This window comes from Phaenicophaeus curvirostris, chromosome 26 (genome assembly GCF_032191515.1).
Source record: "Phaenicophaeus curvirostris isolate KB17595 chromosome 26, BPBGC_Pcur_1.0, whole genome shotgun sequence".
NCBI lineage: Eukaryota > Metazoa > Chordata > Aves > Cuculiformes > Cuculidae > Phaenicophaeus > Phaenicophaeus curvirostris.
Window position 1 is genome coordinate 2530442 of NC_091417.1, and position 24715 is coordinate 2555156.

At 50.1% G+C, this 24715-nt stretch overlaps 2 protein-coding genes across 4 annotated transcripts in view; one reads left to right on the top strand and one right to left on the bottom strand.

Moving 5' to 3' along the window:
* Positions 1–20373, top strand: part of FBXL20 (F-box and leucine rich repeat protein 20) — a 41157-nt gene extending 20784 nt beyond the window's left edge. For all 3 annotated transcript variants that reach the window (XM_069877235.1, XM_069877234.1, XM_069877236.1), the window contains exons 3-15: positions 1031–1085; positions 3167–3241; positions 5934–6028; positions 6746–6814; positions 7175–7270; positions 8241–8367; positions 11347–11421; positions 13012–13142; positions 14503–14563; positions 14858–14902; positions 16009–16065; positions 16807–17019; positions 17941–20373. In XM_069877235.1, coding sequence (XP_069733336.1) covers positions 1031–1085; positions 3167–3241; positions 5934–6028; positions 6746–6814; positions 7175–7270; positions 8241–8367; positions 11347–11421; positions 13012–13142; positions 14503–14563; positions 14858–14902; positions 16009–16065; positions 16807–17019; positions 17941–18048 — 1207 coding nt within the window. In that variant the 3' untranslated portion in view covers positions 18049–20373. The remainder of the gene's footprint in view (positions 1–1030; positions 1086–3166; positions 3242–5933; positions 6029–6745; positions 6815–7174; positions 7271–8240; positions 8368–11346; positions 11422–13011; positions 13143–14502; positions 14564–14857; positions 14903–16008; positions 16066–16806; positions 17020–17940) is intronic.
* Positions 20374–21147: 774 nt separating this feature from the next.
* RPL19 (ribosomal protein L19) lies at positions 21148–24281 on the bottom strand. Its single transcript, XM_069876668.1, has 6 exons — positions 24207–24281; positions 22957–23063; positions 22745–22867; positions 22408–22528; positions 21995–22105; positions 21148–21340 (listed from the first exon to the last, which is right to left on the bottom strand). The coding sequence occupies exons 1-6, from the start codon at positions 24209–24211 to the stop codon at positions 21217–21219; spliced, it is 591 nt and encodes a 196-aa protein (XP_069732769.1). The 5' UTR covers positions 24212–24281; the 3' UTR covers positions 21148–21216.
* Between the last annotated feature and the right edge of the window lie 434 nt (positions 24282–24715).

Genomic DNA, 24715 nt, shown 5'->3' on the forward strand with positions numbered 1-24715 from the left:
AGTCAAGCATTTATATTATCTTTGCAAAAGCTTGCCATCCTGTGGCTTTATCCTTGCTATTGAATAGAATGAGACCTTGCTGCCATCCTACTGTCCACTTGACCTCTGTTTTGTGTCGTATAATTCTTTGAATAACTATAAGCCAATAAATAACCACTGAAGTTGGTGCAGATACTGAAGTTTTCCATGTGCCTGGTGCCCAGGGAGGGGGTTGAGTCCCCTTCCCTGGAGGGGTTTAAGGGCCGGGTGGACGAGGTGCTGAGGGACATGGGTTAGTGATTGATGGGAATGGTTGGACTCGATGACCCGGTGGGTCTCTTCCAACCTGGTGATTCTCCTGCATTCACAGGTAGGGGTGGAGGTGCCCGAGATGAGAGCTGGGATGTCTCAGGCCAGTGTAGCATTGCAGAGTATTACAGCCTAATGCCTTTATCCCAATAAATAGGACAGCAACACCAGGGAGTTGGCCTGAGCGCTTGGGTGTGCCCTGGCAGAGGAACCACATACCAGAGAGGAGTGACCGCATCGGCTTAATCCTCCACACATCTCTCCTAGACCCTGGACTGATGCGATCCAGCAAATCATCTGCCTGTGCCGGTTGCTTTGCAGCATTGCTGAGCAAAAATCCTCCTCCTGCCTCGGCTCCCAACGCTTCGTATTTAGTTTAGATGTGTGAAAAAGCACTTTCCATGCACCGAAACCAGGCTGCTGGGTTCCCTTGCTCTGTTAACGGGGAATTAATCTGCGGTTGGAACTGGATGATCTTTGAGGTCCCTTCCAACCCAAACCATTCTATGATTTGCTGTCTGTAAACCCTACAAGGTGCGAGGTGGCTATTTCAGCGATTCAGTATCTGTGTTTGGCTTTCATTTGTTAACTGCTGGATCTGCGCTTCTTTTCACAGTTCAGCTTTCAACCAAATTACAAAGAAGTTTTGCTGCTTCCAGTCCTTTTGGTTCCCCTTTGTTCTCCACGTTCTCTTTGTTTTCAACGCAGAAAACCAACGAGTTATCTTTTATTTCTCTTGCAGAATTTTCTCTTTCCTGGATGTGGTCACCCTGTGTCGCTGCGCTCAAGTTTCCCGGGTAAGAACCTTCCTCCTTCTTGGTGGATTTTATCAGTTGGTTGGATTTAGGTGAGAATCCTCTCTCTCCAGCCTTTCCTAGCGTGTCCAATCAGGGGAATTCATCCCAGGGAGCTTTGTGCCTCTCAACTGTTGTTATTTCATGTCCTGCATTAACGCAGCAATACCAGAAGCTTCCAATGGCACCACTGAAGGGGGACTCAAAGCCTAAATACAAGTTTTCTAGTGTCCCAGGCCCTAAGTTGGTTACAGACAGGAGGGAGCTGATGCCCAGAGCTCTCCAGTCAGCTTGGGTTTCTGCAATCCCGCGCCGATGGCAACACCAAACTTGGATGAGTCTCAAATGGCATCGTGTGGGTTTTGGTGGAGATACAGGAATTCTGGTTCGTAAAGATGCCCCACAGTCATGGAAGGGTCCCATTCCTACTGGGATATAGTTGAAGCAAGAGAAAAATGAGTGTCGGTTTTGTTTGGGATTGATTTTTGCTCTTTGGTAGCTCATGGGTTTATGATCTTAAGCCCAACACAGCTTGGATTGTTTACTTGGGAGAATCCCTCCAGCTGCAGGTTGTCTGGAGCTACCAGATCCCTTCAGATCCCACAAGTATCTAATGGGATGTGCAGAGGAAGCACAAGTACAACCAGAGTGGGAAGCCGGTGACACCTGAATAGAACTAATCCCTCTGGTTTCACACTGAAACCATAACTCATTTCACTCTTCAACATCCGCAAGAATAAAAAAGCCTGTGCTTAAGCATTTTAACAGCATTAAAAACTATCCTGTGTGATGTCGAAGCATCATAGCTACCATCCTGTGTTCTCTGAGTAACACAGGTCTTATAGGGGAAGCTCTTCCAGTTGAAATTCGCTGCTCCAGGAGAACCATATTGACCGGAACGGGCTGGCAGAGACGCTTGTCGTTGTCAGTGTCCTCCAATTTTTGTTGCTTGCCTCTGTTTACACAGGGAACCGGAGGACTTTTTAGTCTTTGCGGGCTGTGGTGCGTGTTGCAAAGCACCGAGGTGCCCTCCCCGAGCTACCGAGAGGCCGTGTGTGTGATGTTCGCTGGTGTCAGGATACGCCGGGGCTGAACTTGCATCCACCGCTGCGGTTCTTTTCCACTGGCGCTCTTAAAGCAGAGCTTAAAACCAATATCTGCAGCCAGGTTTATAATGCAGAAAATCAATTAATGCTCACAGCTCTGTCGGCTGCTGTGGGGCTCTACGTGGCTCGCACAACAACTACGTTGTGATGGAGATGATAGATGGAGAGTGAAAATGTGCCTGTGTCCACACGTGCTTTCGTAACGATGGGCTCAGGGTTATTAGGAGGTCTGATTGATTATGTAATTAAAACTTCGACAGCCTTTTTGATTCATGAAGGGCAGAATTACTAACTTGCAGTTCCTGGGTCTCATTTGTAGCGTGAACCATGTGAGATGGTTGGTTTATTTGTTTAATAAGCAAACCGTTAAGTCAGAGGTAGCAAGCGCTGTCGCTCCGCAGCGGCACCTGGGTCTGGGGAAGAGCCAGATGCTTTATCCAGACAGCCTACAAAGCTTGGAATTCCACTCACACCAGCTCTGGAGCTGTCTTGAACCCTTTTTTTCTGCTGGAAGAAAGGAGATGGGCCAGATGGCAGCCTCACCCACCGCTATGGGACCTCAGCTTCCCATCTCAGCCCTTCCCTCGATGCCTCGTGCAGGGTCTCCTCCGGGACTCATCCACCTCGTGGTATCCTTCATCTCTCTGTCGGTCCTTCTAGCATCCTCTCACGGCGTCGCTTTAGCTGGTGGTGCAGCAGAGGGGCTTAAATTCCAGCCAGGATGGTGAAGATGCTCTCCCTCCTCTCCTGGGTGCAGCATCGCATCCCACGGGACCGAAACCGTGGGGCAGCACGGGCTGGAGCCCGAGCGAGCCGGTCTGGTAACTGCACGGTTTCCTTATCGGTTGTAATTACCTGTTGCTTTCTCCTCGGAGACGGAGCGTTGTTTCTAAACGAACAAACTGTAACTTGGTCCCCACGGGTGGGTTCTTTTCTTTCCTATTAACAAACCCATTTACATCTTTTCCCCCCATCAAGGCATGGAACGTGCTGGCCCTGGATGGCAGTAACTGGCAGCGAATTGACCTGTTTGATTTCCAGAGGGATATCGAGGTATAATTAAGTGACATACAAACCCATTTTTACTTGTTAAAATGTAATTACAGCCTAGAATGGATTAATACTCCCAGCGTAACCCTTTTTACCTTCCCTGGAGATAGGAATCATTAATTTCAGTTCTTCTGAGCTTCAGGGAGTCTTTACGAGTCTCGGTAATCCATTCAGCTTTTGAAAATAGACAGAATTATTATCTGTATCAAGAGTTAAAGGTAGTAATGGAAGGAAAGTTTGTGTTTATGTGTTCTGAACACAGAAATAATGAGAATAGGTGTGTTCTTGTGGCAAGCTGCTGCTTCTATACTGCAGAATTTGTTACTTTCACTTAAAAAATGTTAACATAGCACAGATTTAGACCATTAAGACACTAAATGTGGCCTGGGTCGATGTCTGTCCCGTCCTGTCTATCTTTAATATCAAAATCTGAAATACAAGCTAAGATGATTCAAGGAGATGAGGTCACAGAATGGTTTGGGTTGGAAGGGACCTCAAATCTCAGCAAGTTCAACCCCTTCCACGGGCAGGGACACCTCCCACGGGATCAGGGGCTCCAAGCCCCATCCAACCTGGCCTTGAACCCCTCCAGAGATGGGGCAGCCACCACTGCTCTGGGCAGCCTGGGCCAGGGCCTCCATGCCATCACAGGAGAACATTTCTCCCTAAGATCCCATCTCAATCTCCCCTCTTTCAGCTCAAAACCAGGTCAAAATTATTCCTAAAAGATGCAGCTTTGGAAATGCTGCTCTAAGTCTGTTGGATGCGGGCTGCTCAGGGCTGGATGCCGTTGTCCTGCTGTTCTGAAAACTCAGATTGCATTAATCTGGATGAGAGACCAAATCAAAAAAGCCCCTTAAGTTTCTTATCCCAATGTCGTATCCTGTTTAAAACACGTCGGAGGGAGATGGGCAGAGTGTCATTTTAACTCGTTATAGACAGAGTCGTAAGCCAGATGGTCACACCTCAGGGGAGATTCGTGCCTTATCTGTGCAGGAAAGAGTTAAACTCATCTCTTCCTGCCAGCTGAGCCTCTCCTGCTGCATATACAGCAGCGACTTCTGCATCCTTGCAGGGTTTGAAGTGGCTCGTTGAAGGAAAGCGAGAGGGGAATTTTTGTTCTTGATAATATACACTTTCTCACTCATAGAATCCCTAGATTGGAGAAGACTTTGGAGATCATCAGGTCCAACCGTACCTGTCCCCTACTCACCCAGATCCCTAAGCACTCCATCTCCCTGTGTTTTAAACACCTCGTGCCTGGCATTGTCTGTGCAGGAGGGAGAGAGGCAGGAGTGCTGGGAATACCAACCAGGCTCTTCTCACTCCCGAGCGGGTTTTGCCTGCATTTAATGTCTCTTTGTTCTCACCCACCACTCTCTACATCAAACACGTGTCCTTGCATAAGCATAAACTTCCCCTCTTAAAAACAAAAGGCTATGTTAGACCCAACCTAAAAGTCCCAGCTCGGCTTTCGAGTCTCCTAAATGTTGTTTGCTTTAAAGGGATGTAAATCCATCAGTTCATGGAAATTCCATGCATTATATAAACACGTTTGAGTCCTCTCCTTCAAGCATATGAATTAAATTCTATGCATTATATAAATGTGTTTGAGACCTCTCCTTCAAGCATATGAATTAACGAGCTTGCTGGAGGAGCTGTAGAAACACAGGGACTGGTTCAGGTTCTCCAGCTCTTCTCCAGGGATGGGCAGGTCAGCCAGAGCAGCCCCGAGAGCGAGCGGCCAGATGTCCCAGCAGCTCCTGCCGAGATGGTTAAGCTGCTGTCCCTCTTTAGATTGCGGTATTCACGTTGTACTGAGCCTGCTGCTTGGTGGTGGTTTGGATTGGAAAAAAGATTATAGAAGAATATCTTTATCTTTCGAGAGTCTTAAATGCCAACTTGCACTTGAAGAACTGAGAGATCATAGAATCATAGAATAGTTTGGGTTGGAAGGGACCTTAAAGACCATCCAGTTCCAACCCCCCTGCCATGGGTGGACACCTCCCACTAGATCATAGATGTTCCTGTTAGATGGGAAGGATTTTGAGTTTCTGGACACTGGTACCAACACTCTCTCAATGGTTTTGCTCTTCATTCGCAATGAGGAATAGTTGAGTGAATACTGGCTTGTAGCAGGGTCTTTGGAGGCTTCCACTGATCACAAGCTTGGAATTAAACCAGCATTTTTCTAGATCTTTTAAACACAAATGTTTTATTCTCACAGAATAAGAGATTCAAACTCGTGGGCTGGTTCTCCCTCATCTCTGTTTGAATAGAAATTGAAGTTTACCCATTTTGAGTGCATGGACCGTACTTATTGGTAAATCGTAGAGTAGTTTGGGTTGGAAAGGACCTTAAAGATCATCCAGATTTTGCTGCCCATGTTGGAACAAAGGCATTTCTCATTCCATCTGCCCTGGGCAGTCCGTATCGGTGTCCAGAGCTCTGACCTAGAGGAGATTCCTCACTCCTTACCCTGAGCAGCTTTAGGTCGCCTTCCTTGTTTCCATCTTCAGAAGCTGAATTATTCTCCCTTTCCCCATTATAGATTTATGGCCGTGGCAGTTTTGTTTTCTTAGCACAGTTCTACACAAAATAACAAAGTGGTTTTAATCTGCAAAGTTTGGAATTCAGCTTTTTGAACGATGAGGTGACTTGGGGATTGTAATAAAATCCTTTCTGTCTCCGGCAGGGCCGAGTAGTTGAGAATATTTCCAAAAGATGTGGGGGTTTCTTGCGGAAGTTAAGCTTGCGTGGCTGCCAGGGCGTGGGAGACAACGCGTTAAGGTAGTGGTACGGCTTCTTGCTGCTCTGAAACGTGCTGTCAAGAATGATTCTGCTTCTACAGCCACAGGGGATTGGTGTCATTTATGAACATAGAGTCATAGAATGGGTTGGGTTGGAAGGGACCTTAAGGATCACCCAGTTCCAACCCTCCCTGCCATGGGCAGGGACACCTCCCACTGGATCAGGGGCTCCAAGCCCCATCCAACCTGGCCTTGAACCCCTCCAGGGATGGGGCAGCTACCAATTCTCTGAGAAACCTGGGCCATTCCTTCCCCACCCTCACAGGGAAACATTCCTTCCAAAGATCTCATCTCCATCTCCCCTCTTTCAGCTCAAAACCATCCCTATCCCTGCCCTCCCTGATGCTGAGACCCTCCCCAGCTTTCCTAGAGCCCCAGGAAATAAACCTTCTTAATTTATCTTATTTTAACTTCACGCAGTACCCATTTCTCTCCATTCTCATTAAAATAACGCCAGCTGCTGCAGGCTGAGTCACTGTCGGCACTGAATTATTACAAGCTTTGCCTTGAGGCTGGGAAATCCCAAGGCGAGATACGGGGCAATGTGATCTATTTCTTTTATTTATTTACTTATTTTGTTTGAGATGATTTTGTCAAATGGTATCTGATGTATTCTGGTTTAAAAAAAAAATGCTGGGAAGCATCTGGGAGTGTTTTGCCTGAAAAAATACTGTGTTTTCCCTTTCCTTTAATAAAGGACGTTTGCGCAAAACTGCAGGAATATTGAAGTATTGAACCTCAATGGCTGCACCAAGATCACAGACGCGTGAGTCAAATTCTTTTCTCTCTTGGCCCCATCGTCCCCATTTCTGTGGCCACCAGGTTATATTCCTCATCAGATTTTTTACTGGAGTCATAGAATTGCTTGGTTGGAAAAGACCTTTGAGATCATCAAGTCCAAACATCCCTGCCCACTGCTAAACCATCCCTGAGCACCTCCTCTACTCATCTTCTAAACCCCTCCAGGGATGGAGACTCCACCACCTCCCTGGGCAGCCTCTGCCAGGGCTGGAGAGCCTTTTTGGTGAAGAAATTTTGTGTTTGGTAGATGATGTGACTCATCTCATGAAACCTGCATGACTTTGACTAAATCTTCTACCTGAGTTTGTTTCCTGCTCTCTTCCAGGACGTGTACCAGCCTCAGTAAGTTCTGCTCCAAGCTCAGGCACCTCGATTTGGCTTCCTGCACTTCCATAACCAACCAGTCCCTCAAAGCACTCAGGTAGGAGCCACCAACACCAGCTTTTTGTTTACTGACGGTCACTTCTGCGCTCTAAGCGTGTCCTCGCGTAGCGATTGTTTACAGGGCTGGGAGGGGAACGCCGGCGTGTGACTATTTGTCTTTTTAAACTGCTTAGGAGATATATAACCGCTTAAATCTGCTAAATGGAATTGCCAAGTAATCTAGAAAAGGAAGGGACAGACAGACATTGGTGGGAAGATGTTGGGACAGAGGAAAGGAGGCCAAAAAACCCAATGAAGGTAACAACAGAGGCCAAGCTGTTAATAAAAAGTCGATTCGGGTGATGTACCAGTGGAATAAAAATACAGGAAAGCTGTATCAGGGGAAAAAATACTGGAAGGTCAATCTGGACACCGAAGGAAAACACAGATTTGAAAGAACAAATGAATGATTAAATTATGTTTGTAGCTGCATTAAAATGCTTCGAGTCTGGCTTTTCCTTCCCTTGAGGTCTTCATCCTTGTCTCTATTTTCACATGGTCAGCTCTCTTAAATAGAGGATAGCGTGTCCATCTCTTCCTAATTACAAATTACGCTCGAGCGTTGCTCCTGCTGCCGGCTGTTTGCAAAGGCAGAGTTGCCCCTGGAAAGTCAAAGCAGATGAGCAGAAATCAACCCTGGTTTTGGTTTTCAGCGAAGGGGGTTCGGTTGTGTTCGGATTGGAAAGTCCATGCCGCGTGTCCTTGGATGGGAGCTGTCGGGTGTCCAAATGGGATGAATCCGTGGTCTTTTATCCCGTTTATATCCTGCTGTAGAGCTCCAAGTGCTGCCTCTGGAGAGCTCTTCACACCCGGAGATGGTGTTTGACAACTGTTCCCGTGGGGGTGTGGGCTGCGGGTGTCCATCCATGGCATTCCAGGAATGGGAATTCCCTATGTGCTGGCTTGAAGCAAGATTTCTTTCCTAAACAAACCAAGTTTCCACACGCTTCTCCTTTCACCCCTAAAAGTGAGGGCTGCCCGCTGCTGGAACAGCTGAACATCTCCTGGTGCGACCAAGTGACCAAGGATGGCATCCAGGCTCTGGTGAGAGGTTGCGGTGGACTCAAAGCCCTGTTCCTGAAAGGCTGCACGCAGGTACGGCTCCGCGGAGAGGGCACGCGTCGAGTAATCACAGCTGCCTCATTTCTGCTCTAACGGAACATGTGGGGTAGAATAATGGGTTGGTTTGGGTTGGAAGGGACCTCAAAGCCTCTCCAGTCCCACCCACTGGATCAGGGGCTCCAAGCCCCATCCAACCTGGCCTTGAACCCCTCCAGGGATGGAGCAGCCACCACTGCTCTGGGCGACCTGTTCCTCTCTAGTGTGGATTTTTCTATTTCCAGCAATGTTCCGTTACGGCAATTACTCAAATCTGTCTGTTGGAGATTAACTGCTTTTATTGGAACTCTTTAATAGCTTTGAGCTCAGCGTGAGTAGTGGGGACAGTGAACAAATTGCCTGTCTAGTTGGAGAATAATAATTCTTTCTTTTTCCCATCGGGAACCCATTGAGCAAAGTGTTTTAAAAAGAGGAGATCGCTTTGTTATTCATGGTCAGATCCATCCGTTTGTGAGCGCTTGGGAAATCTTCGAAAGCACGATGGTGCTTTCATCTGTGCTGGTGATAGAACTTCCTCCACGTGGTCTTCTAGTAGAGCATCACCATGTGTGTGACTCTGTGGAAGGATATTTCTGCTATAGTAATATTCCCTCATGTGGCTCTGGAGCTCTAACAGTATGTTTTGAAGAAACTGTGATGCTTATACTTGGGAATATTTAATGGTGCATACACTCTTACAGCAGAAAGGGGTTTTTATGCCCCCTTGTTATACTTTTTGTTATTTAGACCAGCTTCCTTTAATATTTTTCTACTGTCTTACCTGGTGAATCAGTGAAAAGTTTAATGTGTTAAGAATTTCCTGTATTACAGCTTTTATCAACCTTGAGCACTACTCTTCTAATGGGCAAGAGCTCTTCACAAACCCATTTCATACAGAATGTGGTGACTAATTCCTTTTTTTTTAACTGAATTGGGCTGGAGTCTTTTAAATCCTAGAATCATTAAATAGTTTGGGTTGGAAGGGACCTTAAAGTCCATCCAGTTCCACCCTTACGGGCAGGGAATGTCCCGCTAGATCAGGGGCTCCAAGCCCCATCCAACCTGGCCTTGAACACCTCCAGGGATGGGGCAGCCACCACTGCTCTGGGCAACCTGGGCCAGGACCTCCTGACTCTGATCATGAAGAAATTCCTGCTCCTGTCTAGTCTAAATCTGCCCCTCTCCAGTTTATCCCCATTGCCCCTCATCCTATCGCTCCAGGCCTTTGTAAACAGCCCCTCCCCAGTTTTCTTACCCCTTCAGGCACTGGAAGGTCTCAATAAGGTCTCCTTGGAGCCTTCTCTTCTCCAGGCTGAGCAACCCCAGCTCTCTCAGCCTGTCCTCATCTGGGAGGTTCTCCAGCCCTCGCATCATCTTTGCAGACAGATGGGCTAGAAAGGAATAAACGTGTATCAGAACCTTGTCCTTGGAAACTAAAACTGACCCTGCAGGACTGAAAAACTGTGACCCAGAGACTCCTGAGAGCTTAAGAACATGAAGGTGGACCTGGCAAATGATCTGTGAGGTCCTTGTACCCCAACACTGAGAGCACTGGATTTCTTTTGGATTTCTTTTGGATTTCTTTTGGATTTGGCTTTCTCTTGGCGGTAGGGATTCCTTCAGTTTGAATTAAAATCATAGAATCACCAGGTTGGAAAAGACCCACCAGGTCATCGAGTCCAAGCAAATTAAGAGTGGGTCTACTCACCGTGGATGCGGTTTGAGCTGTGGAAGGGGTGATTCGAGAACAGGCTTGCTGGTTTTATCTGCTCTTGATCTCCACAGCCGTATGTTCTTATTTTGGAAAAGCATTTTTCTCCTGCGCGTCGACCCAGAAGGTCCCAAAAGGTTGTTACGACGAGCGAAGCAATAACGCGCTGGTTATGTGCAGCAATACCCTTGTGGCACAGAAAGCCCAGCTGCAGGGCTCCAGTCAGTACTTCTAAATTTATACGACTGCTGGGTTTCTACTACGTGAGATGGGTGCACATGGCTGCAAAATGACTTGATTAAAGATACGACGAGCTCAGCCTATTTTGAGAATTCAGGTCACAGAAACAGCTTGAGTTTCTAGTAATTTATGGAGTCGTGAGTAATATTGATGGCAATACATCCTTGTTATCAATTACTTGCCATCTGTTCTTAAAGCTAGAAGAATAGGAGGCTTTTTGATGATCGAAAAGCAACCTGGATGTGTTTATGCTCCTTACGTTGAAATAAGACTCTTCTTTTTGAGTTCCACTATTGCAATATAGAATCCTAGAACGCTTTGGGTTGGAAGGGACCTTTCCAGCCCATCCAGTTCCACCCCCCTGCAGCAGCAGGGGCGTCTTTAACACAGTCGGGTTGCTCAGAGCCCCATCCAACCTGACCTGGAATGTTTGCAGGGATGGAGCCTCCACTCTTGCCTTGGGCAACCTGTGCCAGAGATCTCCTCACCTTCACTGTACAGAATGAATTTCTTCCTTATAGCCAGTCTAAATCCACCCTCCCTTAGTTTAAAACCATCCTCCCTTGTCCCATAACAGCAGATCTTGCTAAAAAATCTGTCCCCAGCTTTTCTCTAGCCCCTTTCAGGCTGCTCTAAGGTCTCCCTGGAACTTTTTCCTCTCCAGGCTGAGCAACCCCGACTCTCTCAGCCTGTCCTTATAGGAATATAAAAATTGAGTTATTTATGAGCCCTCACCAGGGAAATATTTCCTTAATTCCTGTAGATACTTTCTGATTTCACTGCTTGCTGTGTTAATTATACATATTTGATCAAACCAGCTTCTCTTTAAATCAGTAACTTGATGTTGTGGGTCTTTGAACTCTGTTCCTGAGATGGTAAAATAAAAAGACAATTATTGCTGTGTATTTTCCCCTCCTCTCCACAGGTCCCCAAACCTCAGATGCTTTATTGCTCTCAAAGCTTTATTTTGAACATTTCTTCAAGTATTAACAGGTTGGTTCTGTCTCTCCATCTTTCCTTTCCAGCTTGAGGATGAAGCTCTGAAATACATCGGTGCCCATTGTCCTGAACTGGTGACTTTAAACCTTCAAACATGCTTAGTAAGTAAAACTGCCTGTGATTTCCCAACTCAGCCATCGCTGTGTGTTTCGAGCCCATCTCTAAGCAGAACAAACTCCATCCCAGAACCATCCTCATCTGTGCAGGCAGGACAATTGTAAATCCATGAGACTTTAAAAACTAGTTGATGAAAAACAGCTTTTTTTTTTTTTTTCCTTTGGTAGCATCCAGTGATGTCGAATAAGCCCTCGAAACAGTGTGACAGCATTCAGTTTGTCAGAGTTGTTTGTCTCTCTGCCCACGGGGCTTCTAAACTCATTTGCAGAACTAGCTGGAAAAATTCTTTCCATCGAGCTGGGGTGTTTGTGTGCGGATCCAGCCAGGCGGCTCCTCTCATCTCTATATAACGTTGAACCAAGAAGCGCAGTTTTCGTGCGCAGGAGGGCTCTAAACCAGTTATTCTGCAGCTCCAAATGCGTATATTGGTGCCAAAAAATAAATTGGAATGGGTTTTCCGTGCATACCACCGTGCAGCGAGCGACTGGGCAGCCTCTTCCTTTTCCAGGGAAGCCGGCAAGCCCTGTGGGCGCTGCAGAGTTGTCTTCTCCCATTTAAAGAGCAGCTTTACCAGTTACCAGACTGGGTAGAAGGTGGTGCCTGTCTGTCTGGGAGTGGGAGCAGGGCTCTTAGCAAGCTCCAGACCGGCGTCTGGCATCTCGGGAAGAGGCAAATAGGCGGAAGGGAGAAGAAAACTAATAAGATTTTTTGATGGCTTTCACTGAAAATACCAAGTTCTACTCGCTTGCTGTTTCATCTCATGCCAGCGCTCGGGCTCCCCAGCCCACAGACTGTTCTAAAAGAAGAGGTGCCAGGCCCTAGGTTGGTGCTTTTTCTGTGGGAACTGAGCCCGGCTGCTTCTGAAAATTCAGAATCGAAGAACTGAGTGAGATTTAACCTGGTCCTCCAGCCCCTGTTGCTTTCTCCCTCATCCCCCTGCCTGCGTTGCTCTGGATTCTGGGCAGCTCCTTGGCACAACCACACTCTGTCCCAGCCCCTGATGCTCTTGCTCCTTTGGGGAAACATCTGGAGAAGCTTCGTGCACTGCTGCCATCCCAGATTTGCAAGCAGGAGGGGCTGGATGGACCCTCTGTCCTGGGGGTGCAGAGACGGGGCTGCCACGGGGTGAATTTGAAGTGATTTGGTCCTAAACCACTGAAGTGTCTTTTTAAAAAGCTGTTTATGGAAACAACCTGCTGCTTATTTTGTGGGTGACTGACCGTTAGGTACTTTCCTGTCTTGAGTTTCAGCCAAGAAAGTCTTGACAAGCACAACTTAGAGAGGCAGGAGACCGAGTCTGGACCCGCTGCTGCTGTGCCTTCCCCCATCGCTCATGCAGCCCAAGCTCAGAAACATTTCTGTGCACGTGAAATCACTTTCTGCATGTTTACAAGTCACTTATCCTGTTTCGACTGCTCCAGCAAAATATTTCAGTGGGTTTGGGGGTTGAAAGCAGCATGACTTGGCCTCGGTCGAGCGCCTGGTTGGGAGTCTGAGGAGGGGAAAATGTGCAGTGCCTTGCACCTCCACCTACGTCGTTATGGCTTGTGATGTTGTTATTGTTTTTCTCGTAGCAAATAACAGATGATGGTCTCATTACAATATGCAGAGGATGCCACAAGTTGCAATCCTTGTGTGCTTCAGGCTGCTGCAACATCACCGATGCCATCCTGAACGCCCTGGGACAGAACTGCCCGAGGCTCAGGTAAGTTCCCTGAGCTCCAGTGACCCTTTGCGTGTTGAGTAAACGATCTCCGTGACCTGGTCTCGCAATATTTGAGCTGGTTTAGACTCTGTAGCTCTCCCTGAAAACACACTTGCTAGCCCTGAGCCTTTTCCTGAGCTGTGTGCCCATCGTAGCCGTATCTAAACTTCTGGTTTCTAAACTTGTGCAAGGGAAACCGTGGTAAGAGAGCTCCGTGCCGTGGCTGCGAGCGCCGCTCTCGCTTAGCAGCAGTCTCCTCTTACACCATTGTGTTCTCCTTTTGTTCCTTTATGAAAAAAAACCCAGTTGGGGTTAGGTTACTGTGGTATTGAGAACTGAAAACACATTTAAACAGCCTCGTTTCCTCTTGCCGTGGGATATTAACGGGGTTTCCTGCTGGTTTTGGAGCAGGTAGGATTTGTGCTTTCGCTCTGCTTGAAAGAGTGGGGTTCCAGCGACATCTCCGCAGGTGCCTGCTCTTATTTTTTTTAAGAGGTTTTTATTATTTAGGACAAATTCCTTCAGGAAGGTTTCACTGTAGTTCAGGAATCGGCCGGGTGCAGAATGTAGAGATGGTTTTATGATTTGACAGCTGCAAGAGCCGAGTGGCCTGCATTAAATGGCGTAAAATACGTCTTCCAGGGGAAAAAAGGGAACACAACTATTTGTTTAAATGAGCTTATGACAGAAATTATGGGTACGAGCGTATAGAAACCAGTTTTGAAAGAGGAAGGTGAAACGTGGTTTCGGTTCCACGCGATTTCTGTGTCTGTGCAGCTGCAGCTTTGCAGCCTTAAGCTCCCTCTGGCAAAATGCACGATGTGCTTTGGGAAAGTTGCCTTTCTTCTGTATAAAGGTAGATAAGTACATTAATGCTGTGAAAGAAACCTCTGTAGAGCTGTGGGAACCGCCTGCCAGAGTTGATCTGTCGCAGAAGCGAGCAGTTTGCCTCTTGGAAGACTTCAAATTCTTCTCTCACAGCATTAAATCTTGATTCCCTTGTTCTTCCCTGCCAGGTGGTGCCGTGTGTACAACCTTTTTTCTGTACTGGGGGGGTGAAACCAGAGCAGATCACACGGGGAAGGTTTTTAAGGACACTTTAGCCCATCACTTGTTGGCTTAGACCCTCCTGCCTCGTTGCGGAGCACAGACCAGGCAACCTTTGGAGTTCTCTTTTAGCTTTACATCTTCTTTTCTTCCCCTGTGACCTACTGAGGTGTAGAGGGTGGTGGGTGCTCTGTGCAAATTATCCTGTCGGAGGGCACAGCCTAAACCAGGTCAAACTCTCTCTGGGTTACTGGGAGCTTTTAATGAAACCAAACTGACTCCACAGTGGTTATTGTCAATTCTTTCTGTGCAGAATATTAGAAGTTGCAAGGTGTTCTCAACTAACAGACGTGGGCTTTACCACTCTAGCAAGGGTAAGTGCTCCTCATCAAGTATCCTTGGTTTTTTTTCACGATCGATAGATATAAACCTATCAGCTTGCTATTTTTCATAGAATCATTAAGGTTGGGAAAGACCTCTAGCCTCATAATTAGATTTCTTTTATTATACTTGGTTGTGTCCATAAAGAAGCAGCAAACTTCCAGTCGTGATGTTTCATGGAGGAAAACCCTTCCATTTTTTAAAAGGACTGGGACTATTGTAGCATTGATATTTGCTACCTGAACATTTTGCTTAGTTTGTGTGTTCGATCTTTTATTTGCTCCTAGAACTGCCACGAGCTTGAAAAAATGGACCTGGAAGAGTGCGTCCAGGTAGGAGATGCCACCTGTAGCCTCTATTGCTTTTAGAACGGTCGCAGCGATGTGGAAAAGCAGATTAGCTCTAAATCAGAACTTGATTCAGAACCCTGAGCAAGGAGAGCGGGTATATTTGGATAAGAAAATACAGCTTTTTTCTGTATTGGAACTGGGTTCAATACAGGGTTGGAACTGGATCATCTCTAAGGTCCCTTCCAACCCAAACTATCGTATGATTCCTCGGGGGCAGTGGATGGCACGTAGTGAGACTGTTAGCGGTGACTCTCGATGACCCCGTGCTGCAGTTCTCTCTGGATTTTAAGGCGTTCTCTCGTGCCAACATGTGCCGTAAGCTTATAACCCTTCCAGCTGAATCTACTCAAGATCCCATGGAAAAGCTCTACGCCGAAGGACAAACTTGAAATGGATTCTGGTAAAGGCAGTGGAGATATTAATGGCATTTTGCTTCGTGACCCTGGTGTTCTGTACTTCCTGACATTTACAAAGCAGAATTCAGGAGCTCACAAGAGGAAATGACAGGAGTCCAGACAGGAAGAGTTTTAGAGTTAACCCAATAAAGGAAGATGAAAAAATTGAGCTGCATCCTTGGGCTGACTGCCCTGAACAAAGGCAGCCCAGCCAAAGCATCCCTGCTGAATGCTTTTAGATTAGAAAACCATTGTGTGGAGTCTTTTTCTTCTGGAAGAATAAAGAGGAACAATTCAGCAATCCTCGAGCTGTTGGAAGGGGATTTGAACACCTCTTGTACTTTGAGACAGATATTCAGGAGACATCGTGCTGAAGAGTTCTGCTGGCTTGTTGCTCATCACTGTGAGCTTATTTCATGAGCTTATTTCATGGGCTCACAGTGAGCTTCATGAGCTTCCTACCTAAGGAAGGTCAAAACCCAGCAATATCTGTGCTTACCAGACCTTTCTGTAAGGGAGTGGAGGAAGCTGTGCATCCAAAACGTGGTCACTCAGGAGAGGAGTTCCTGAGGGGCTCAGGGCAGTGACTGGGGAGCATGGATTAGGCAAAGGTTTGCAGGTTTTCTTTTGCAGGGGAGCAAACGTCCTTCTGCAAATCCCTCAGCCTCAACCGTCTCTTTCTCTTTTCTCCAGATAACAGACAGTACGCTAATCCAGCTTTCCATACACTGTCCGCGGCTCCAGGTTCTGGTGAGTATCCCAACTGAGCTTTTGAGCGTTTTCTTTCTGTAACCAAAGGGATGATAAGCGCTGCCTGTGGGGATTTGTCTCTCTGACTTCCTAGACGTGTTGTGAAGCCTTGGAAGACTTCTGCTAGGAACTTGACCCTGCAGAACCTATTGTCCCTCCCCTACTGCTAGCGTTAGTCGGACGCCAGGCACCCACAGCTGCCTGAAAATGAATACTAGGACACTGGATTCTCCTGGTACCAAGCTCTGGCTGTTCTCAGCGAGCCCAGAAGGGTCTGTCTAGAAACCAGGCTGTCTGTAGGAGAGGAGACTGCAGCCCTTCTCACCTGTAGAAGGGAGCTGGGCAGCCGAAACCTGGAGAACAGTGTTCCTCTTGGTCTAAGTTTCTGGGAATGTGGTCTCGATCTCCTCTGCATCCCTGTGTGCTGCTCCGTTCATGAGAAAACCTGTCCTGGGAGGTGGGGGGATGCAGTCAGTGGGCTTTCCTGAGCAGCTGCCTGTCCCATAAGCACACCCAACATTTCAAGTGTGAGTTTTCCCCTTGCTGGCTGGTTGTTGGAGCCCCAGGAGCCAAATGCCTGCAGTCTCGAGCGCCGCGGTGGCTCCAAGGCAAGGAGGGGGCCTGGATCTGTCCAAAACCACCCTCAAATCTATGAAATGTGGGCCCTCCTCTCTCCCCTGGCACGTGTTTTCTTCCATTTCCCAGTGCTGGAGGCTGCTAACTTGCTCTCTTTGGCTGCAGAGTTTGTCCCACTGTGAGCTGATCACGGACGACGGGATTCGTCACTTGGGGAACGGCGCCTGCGCACACGACCGCTTGAATGTGATTGAGCTGGACAACTGCCCTTTGATCACGGACGCCTCCCTCGAGCACCTGAAAAGCTGCCACAGCTTGGAGAGGATAGAACTGTACGACTGTCAGCAAATCACGCGGGCAGGGATCAAGAGACTCAAGGTAAAACCAAAAAACATTGTGCTACAGCTCTGACTTGGATGCTTTATCCAGTGGGAGGGCTGAGGTTTCGGATTCCTCATCTGGAGGATTGTGTCCAATTCTGGAATCCTTAACATAAGAAGGAGATGGAGCTGTTGGAACGGGTCTAGAGGAGGCTACAAGGATGATCCGAGGGCTGGAGCACCTCCCGTATGAGGACAGGCTGAGAGAGTTGGGGTTGTTCAGCTTGGAGAAGAGAAGGCTCCAAGGAGACCTTGTAATGACCTTCCAGTACCTGAAGGGGCTACAGGAAAGTTGGGAAGGGACTGTTTACAAAGGCTTGTGGTGATAGGATGAGGGGCAATGGGTGTAAACTGGAGGGGGCAGATTTAGACTAGACAGAAGGAGGAATTTCTTCACCATGAGGGTGGGGAGGCCCCGGAACAGGTTGCCAGGGAAGCTGTAGCTGCCCCATCCCTGGAGGGATTCAAGGCCAGGTTGGATGGAGCTTTGGGAGCCTGATCCAGTGGGAGGCGTCCCTGCCCAGTGCAGGGGAGTTGGAACTGAATGATCTTTAAGTTCCCTTCCAACCCAAACTATTCTATGATGCTACGATTAAGGCACTCTGTGTCCCCGCGGTTCCCTCTGAGTCTTTAAAAGGGGAGTTAATAACATCTTATTTGCAAGGAGAAGAGAAGTTCTGTCCCCCTGGCTGGAAAGAGGAAAGAGCATCATTTTGTCTTACTGCCTGTAGGTGTTTTCTGCGACCAGAACGAACTCGCTAATCCGCAATCAGGGGGGGAAGTCACACTGGCGAACTCAGGGCTGGACTCTAGTTCTCGGGTGTGCGTTAGTCTGTGGTGTGAAGAGAAGCGAGCCAGGCCTCTTGCTCGGACCGTGGCGCTGCCCTTGTGTCTCGACACGTTGTGTTTGTCTTTTCAGACCCATTTACCCAATATTAAAGTCCATGCCTACTTTGCGCCTGTGACTCCACCTCCGTCGGTCGGGGGCAGCAGACAGCGCTTCTGCAGATGTTGCATCATCCTATGACACTGGAAGCGATCGTCCTTGCAAACTGAGTCTTTAAATCCGCTTGTAGAATTACGGTGGACGCCAGTATCTTCAAGGAAAGCGATACCAGTGTCATTTGCAAGGGCCGGCGAGCGGGGCCGCGGCGCCGGAGCCCCTGTAGCCACCCATACGCATCCATATCCGCGTCCCACCTGTCCCAGCAAACTGATGAACTCCGCAGCGTGGGAGCTGGAGCTGTGTTGGCTTTTTTTTTTTCCGTAGGTGGATTGGTATAATTCTGAACCATTCCTACTGGGCATGCTCAGATGAAATCCTTGCGGTAAGGAGGGGAGGTTTTGGTGACCCCGGAATGACCGGCGTCACTGTTGAGGTTGGAACAGCGACTGCAAAGCTTTGAAACAGGGAGAGGGGGAGAGGAAAGGAACGTGCTTTTACCCTGCATCTGTTGGCCAGGAGGAAAAAAAAAACCCTAAACCTGAAAATTCCAAGTTCTGTGTCCGTTTTTCACTGAGGGAATGAAAGAGCAGCTGTTGTGAGAGACGATTTGCTTGTGCTTCTCGACTTCCCGTTCCCTGCTGGCCACCCTGAGCATGCTCACATCGGAGGTTCATCGTTTCTTCTGTGTCCTGTAGCATCCAGCGTGGAGGCTTCCTAGATCGTTGTGATGTAGCTTCAAATCTGTAACATCAGGCTCGTTCGTTTTTTTTTTTTTTACCCTCCCTCCATCCTGCTTTGTTTGGTTGTTTTTTTTTTTACAGATTTCTAATTCAGTAATTTTTTGAGATTCACCAAACAAAAGTTATGAATCAATCAGTTCAAGTGAAAAAGAGGACTTTTTACCCTTAGAACCCTGAGCCTGTCACGACCCGTTCGGAGGATTTGAAATGGCAAGCGACCTGTTTTTATCAGCGATTGGTTGTCCAGATTTGTTCTGCATTTCAGGTTTTATCCCAGTGATGAAAATATAACACTCGATCGGGGGGGAAAGCTATAGTCTCTGTTCCAGTGACTCCGTTCCCTGCTCCCGCTCTCCTTTCCCCTGAGAAAAAGCAAAGTAGAGTCTTTCTGCTTGTTGCCCCGATCAAGAAATAACGGAAGCGGGAGGAACAGCGGGCTTGAAAATGCACCCTCGATGATTTCTGCCCGCTGAGGTGCGAGCGTTGGGTGGTTTTGCTTTGCGTCTTCCGCAGGTAAGTGGCTTGTCCTGGCGAAGGAGCCGTCGGAATGAATCAGGGCTCTGCCTCGTGCCAGTCCTTCCCGGCTGCCGGCGATGCGTTTGTAGCCGGTTTAGAGGCATCTCAGGCAGGAACCGGTGAGCTCCCGGTTCCTTGACGCCGGCAGCTCCAGCTGGTCGGTGTGAGACTTGAACAGATGGGCAGACGCCAAGGGTTTAATGGGGCAGAACTTGGTTGAACTCCTAACGAGTTTGTGGAAGACGAGCTGGCGTGTAAGTAATTGCGCTCTTCCAGCCGTCTGCAACCCTGGGATGGAAGGGAGCGCACGTGGTTATGGATGGTTCCCAGCTGACTGAGACAGAGAAGAGCGAGTCCGTTTAATCATCCAGCAGCCGAGGAAGCGATGCTTCACCTTGATGCTGAAGAAAAGCTGAGGGAAGAGCAAGGTGCAGCACAAGGAACGGTTCTTCTGGGGTCCTGGGGGGTTGTTTTTTCACCGAGGCTTTGCTTTGAGGACCGGGTGTTGCTTCCCACCCCCTGTCTGAGCTCTTCAGGCAGTCGGAAGGGTCCCTTAGTACCACTGAAGCTGTGTCCCCTTCGTCTGCGACCTCCATTTCCCACCCCATCTGTATATGCTTAACCAAGTCTTGCAGACGCGCGGTGTGCCGGGAGGAAATCCAGTCTGCTGTGTTTAAAAGGATACTGTCAATGCCTTCCCTGGAGATGGCTTTTAATCGGTTATATTTATTCAAATCTTCTTTAGCGCTGGGGATTCTCTCTCTCTCTCCTCAACGAGCATGTTCCCAGCCCATTTGCAGGACTCTCTTTCCCCCATTTTCAGGGTGGCAGAAGATTAAAGGCGAATGAGCCTGGGACAGCCCTGGCCATCGCGGAGGGAAGGACCCTGGGGTTGGTTTATACTGAGCTAAAATGGATTTGCGAGCCAGGGTGTAATTGGCTGAGCCATTTCTTTGGAACAGAGCAGAGTTTTCCAGGGAAAACTCCAGCCTACAGAACCCAAAGCATGGTTATTTTTCTTTCCAGACAGGGTGACAGCATTAAGGTAGCTCCAACTACTTGACAGTGTCCTTTTAAGTCAATTATCCGTCTTCAAATGGACTCTTCCTTATGTTTGTATTTATAAATACCAATAAACACCATTTTCCAAGCCTTGTCTTACTGGAGGGATGCCTTTGTGGAGCAAAGATGCCTCTCACCCGCAGCGGCACGTTGGGGAACGTCTGCTCTCTGCATGCATCCTTGTCCTCAAATCCATCTACAAGCTCCCTCCTTGGCCAACCGCATCTTCTCCAGCCACTGCGGTGGGAGCCACCCTGATCTCCATGAGGACAGAGGCGAAGGAGCCTCTGGAGTGAAACAGTGCAGGGCTTCAGCCCGAGCGATCCTCCAGGGATGCTTGAGGGCTCCCCACTGGCCCCAGCGCCCAAAGCTCCTCTCAGTGTCCCATCAATCAGGATCACTCCCTCTGCAAACCCCTCCAGGAGTGAGGCTGGATTAGGGGGAGACTGGGGGAGAACTGGGATGGAGCTGGGGCTGGATTGGGGGTGATCTGAGAGGCAGCAAGTTGGGTTTGTCCTCAGCAGGATGATACCAGGGTTGTCCCTCCATCTGTCGTGTCTGCTCATCCCAGATCTGTGTCAGTGTGGGAAGGACTGAGGACCTCATGCAGGTGACCAGCAAGAAGAAGCAAGGACTGGTCCCTGCTGAGGTGCTGATGGAGATCTGAGGATGTCCCTGTCCCCATCCCAGCGTCACCGCTGTCCCTGGATCCCTGGACCTCAGGAAGCCCCATCCGGGCAGTACTTGAACCCCAAATCATTCCCAGCATCCCCAACCCTTGGGATCCCATCCAAGACGCGTGCCTTGCTGCAGCCCTTCCCTCCCAACTCCCTGGACAGAGGCAGCACAGGATGCAACGGGAGGAGCCCCAATGTGGTGTTTTACTGAGCACTCAGGATGCCAAACACTATGTACACAAGACAGATGACGTTTACTTCTTGGTCTCCTCCTCCTTGGAGAGGGTCTTAATGATCTCCTCCTTCTTGGCCTGCAGGCGTTCCTCACGGCGCTTCCGGGCCTCCTTGGTCTTGGACCTGCGAGCTTCAGCCTGGTCGCTGCAAGAAGATAAAGAGTGTGGGAATGCGCAGGGATCATGTGGAGGAAGCCTTTCCCATCAACCCTGGCCTCCTCTCACCCCACAGGATCCTGCTCCAGCACCCACAGGCCCATCTGCAGCTCCTGGTGCCTGGTGTTAACGGGAGCGAAGCCACGGGGCTCTGCCCTCCCTGCCCCAGGCGGCCACGCTCCGAGCCCTGGTTGAGGAGGAGCTGCAGTGCTGGCTCTGGGACTGCCTCGTTCGGGCTGGCTGGGTCACATCTTCACCACAGACCAAGGTGAAAACACCAGCTTTTTATACAGAGTAAACAGCAGGATTTGGGAATCTACTGGTCCCTGTGCTACCTCACCTCCCCTGGTCAATCATTTACTGATCCAAGTGGCTGGAGCAGTAGATCCAGATCCATACAGGCAATTAATACCCACAGCGACACAGAGCCCTGCTGGGATTAAGCATTTCTCTGCTTCCAGCCAGCGCTACCCAGTTCTGGTCCAATTCCTCATCCTCATCCAATTCCTCCGGTCCAATTCCTCATCCAGTTCCTTCGGACTGAGCCACCAGAAGCAGAAGCCATCTAGAATTTACCTGCCTGAAGAGTAAAATCAATCCCGCAACCTGCAAGATGAAGGGTTAACACCGAGGCAGCACTTACGCCAAGAGCTTCTTGCGAGCTTTATCTGCCTTGAGCTTGTGGATGTGCTCCATCAGGATCCGCTTGTTCTTGAAGACATTGCCCTTGACCTTCAGGTACAGGCTGTGATACCTAACAGAGCAGAACAGGCCGGATGGTAAATGAGGCTGCTCGTGAGATCAAACCACGGCACAGCTTCTGGACACCCTGCACCCCTCTTAGCGCTGAGCAGGGTTGCTCTGACGCTGCTGCACTGGCTCTTCCCTTCTCCGAGCAGGCTGCAGAACTACTGAGGTTACTCAAGAGCAGCTCTCTGGTGCCATGCTGCCTGGAAGATTTACTTTCCAGCACAGAGCTGGCTGCAGAAGCTGCGCACAGCAAGAAAAGGGCACCCAAGCGCACGGACACATGACCCAACACAGAGTACGGCTTACATATGGCGGTCGATCTTCTTGGACTCCCTGTATCTGCGGAGCAGGCGCCTCAGAATCCGCATCCTCCTCATCCAGGTCACCTTCTCAGGCATACGAGCGTTGGCCGTACCCTTTCTCTTACCTAGAGGAGGGAAAACAGCATGAGGACGAAGCCAAATTCCTGCAAGTTGAACCCCACCGTTTCACTGAAGCCTTTAATCCTCCTCTTTACTCCAAGCACAAAACTATTATCACACAAACTGTGCGTTTTCAGGCCCTGCCACAAGTTTCTTGGGGATCATCGCTCAATATGATCACGTACAATGGAAACCAGATGTTTCCAGAAGCCAGCACTTACCGATGCCCATGTGCCGGCCCTTCCGGCGGGCCAAGGTGTTCTTCCTGCATCGGGCACGAGAGTGAACGGTCACAGGTTTGCGGATGATCAGACCATCCTTAATCAATTTCCTGATCTGCTGGCCTGCAGAAAGAAACTCCATGTTCAGCATCTTACGTGCAACAAGAGGACACGTTAGACAAGGACAGGCTCCGTGAGAGATGATCACTTACGTGAGTTGGCGTTGGCGATCTCATTGGTTTCGTTGGGATCGAGCCAGACCTTCTTTTTGCCGCAGCGCAGGACGCTGGAGGCCAGCCTCTTCTGGAGCCGGAGCATACTGTGGAGAACCAGGTACACAGCTCAGTGCCAGGGCTCATTCCTGCTGCTCTGGCAGCGCCTGGAGGCCCAGGGACAGCCCACAGAGTCTCCTGGGCCCACGCCACAGGGAATAGTGAGCAACTGAGGGCCAGAGAGCAGCAAGACCAGCTCTGATCAGTGATCCCCTCCCTCCACACTCCTTGGTGTGGGCTCCGGCTGTTGTTTCACAAGCCCCCTGAGGCACGAGGAGGCCCCAGCTGCCTTGCAGGACCCAGGGCCACCTCCCAGGGGGCTATGGAAGGCTGGCCCCAGCCCAGGAACCTCATTGAACCCAAGGAAACCTGGATGCAGGGTGTCCCTCCTGTCTGCAGACAACACCAAACTGTGCAGAAGCACCGACGGGATGGAGGGCAGAAAGGCCTCGCAGGGCCCAGGGCCTCCTTGCATCTCAGCCGGACAACTCCCTCTACAGAGTCTCCCTCTACAGCCCCTCCACTATCAGAACGTGGCTCCCTGCATTGAGCATGACCCCAGCTCTGGAGGGCACCTATCCCATAATGGAAAACAGCCTTCCCCCGCTATGGAGCGTGGTCTCCCCTATGGAGAACACCCCTTAGTGTCAGCGTGGCTCCCCCCTAGGGAGAACAGCCCCCCCTTATGGCAGGCACCCCTTGTTGTGTGTCCCCCTCTATGGAACGCACCCTTTGCTATCAGAGCGTGTTCCCCTTTATGGGGGGCGGCCACCTCCCCTCTGTGGAGGGCACCCCGCGTTGTCAGGGCCCCCCACGGAGGACGCCCACTATGGAAGGCGGACGCCTCTCTGTCCAGGCCACCTCACCGCCCCCGTGGCGGCTGGGAAAGGCCCAGGCAGGCAGCAGAGCGCTGTCCCTCCCCTCACGGCAGCAGCAGGCGGAGAGGAGAAGGAGAAGGAGGCAGCGGCCCTAGGCCGCTCCCCACCTCGCCTCAGCCCCGCCGCCATTTTTCACCCCCCCCTCAAGGCCTGAGGAGGACGCAGCCGCCTGGCAGCGCCCAGGCCGCCCCGGCAACGCCACAACCAGGCCCTCCTCGCTGTTGAAAGCGCCCCTTCCCGCTACTGAAGCCGCCCCGGCGGTGACGGTGGCAACGAGAATGGCCCCGAGAAGAGACGCCACACGAGCCTCACCTCATGGCGGCGGCGGGCGCGGAGGAAGAGGCGGTGGCGCCGGCCCCGCCCACAGCCGGGGCAGTGGGATGTACCACCTCGCACCCAGCGCCGGGGGGGGACGGCACGAAGCACCCCGCGCGCGCCCCGCGCCTACAGCCGGGAGAGCGGAACGTACCATCTTGAGTGCACCCCCCCGCGCCCGTAGAAGGGGGTAGCGGAACGTACCAGCTCGGGCTGGGGGGAGCGGAACATACCACCCCGCGCCCCACCTGTGCTCACTGGCGGGGGAGCGGAACGTACCACTCCGCGAGTCCCCTTACGCGCGTCGTCCCGTCCCCCCCGTCTCGCTGCGGGGTGGTACGGCCCGCGCGTATAAGGCGGGATGGGGGCGTGGGGGGGCCCTGTGCATGCGCAGTGGGGCTGGGGGGTGGAGACTGGGGGAGACTGGGAGGCACTGGGAGTGGGCTGGGGGCCATGCAGGCAGGCTGAGGGGGGGGCTGCAGGGAGCAGGGGAGATGCCCCCCACC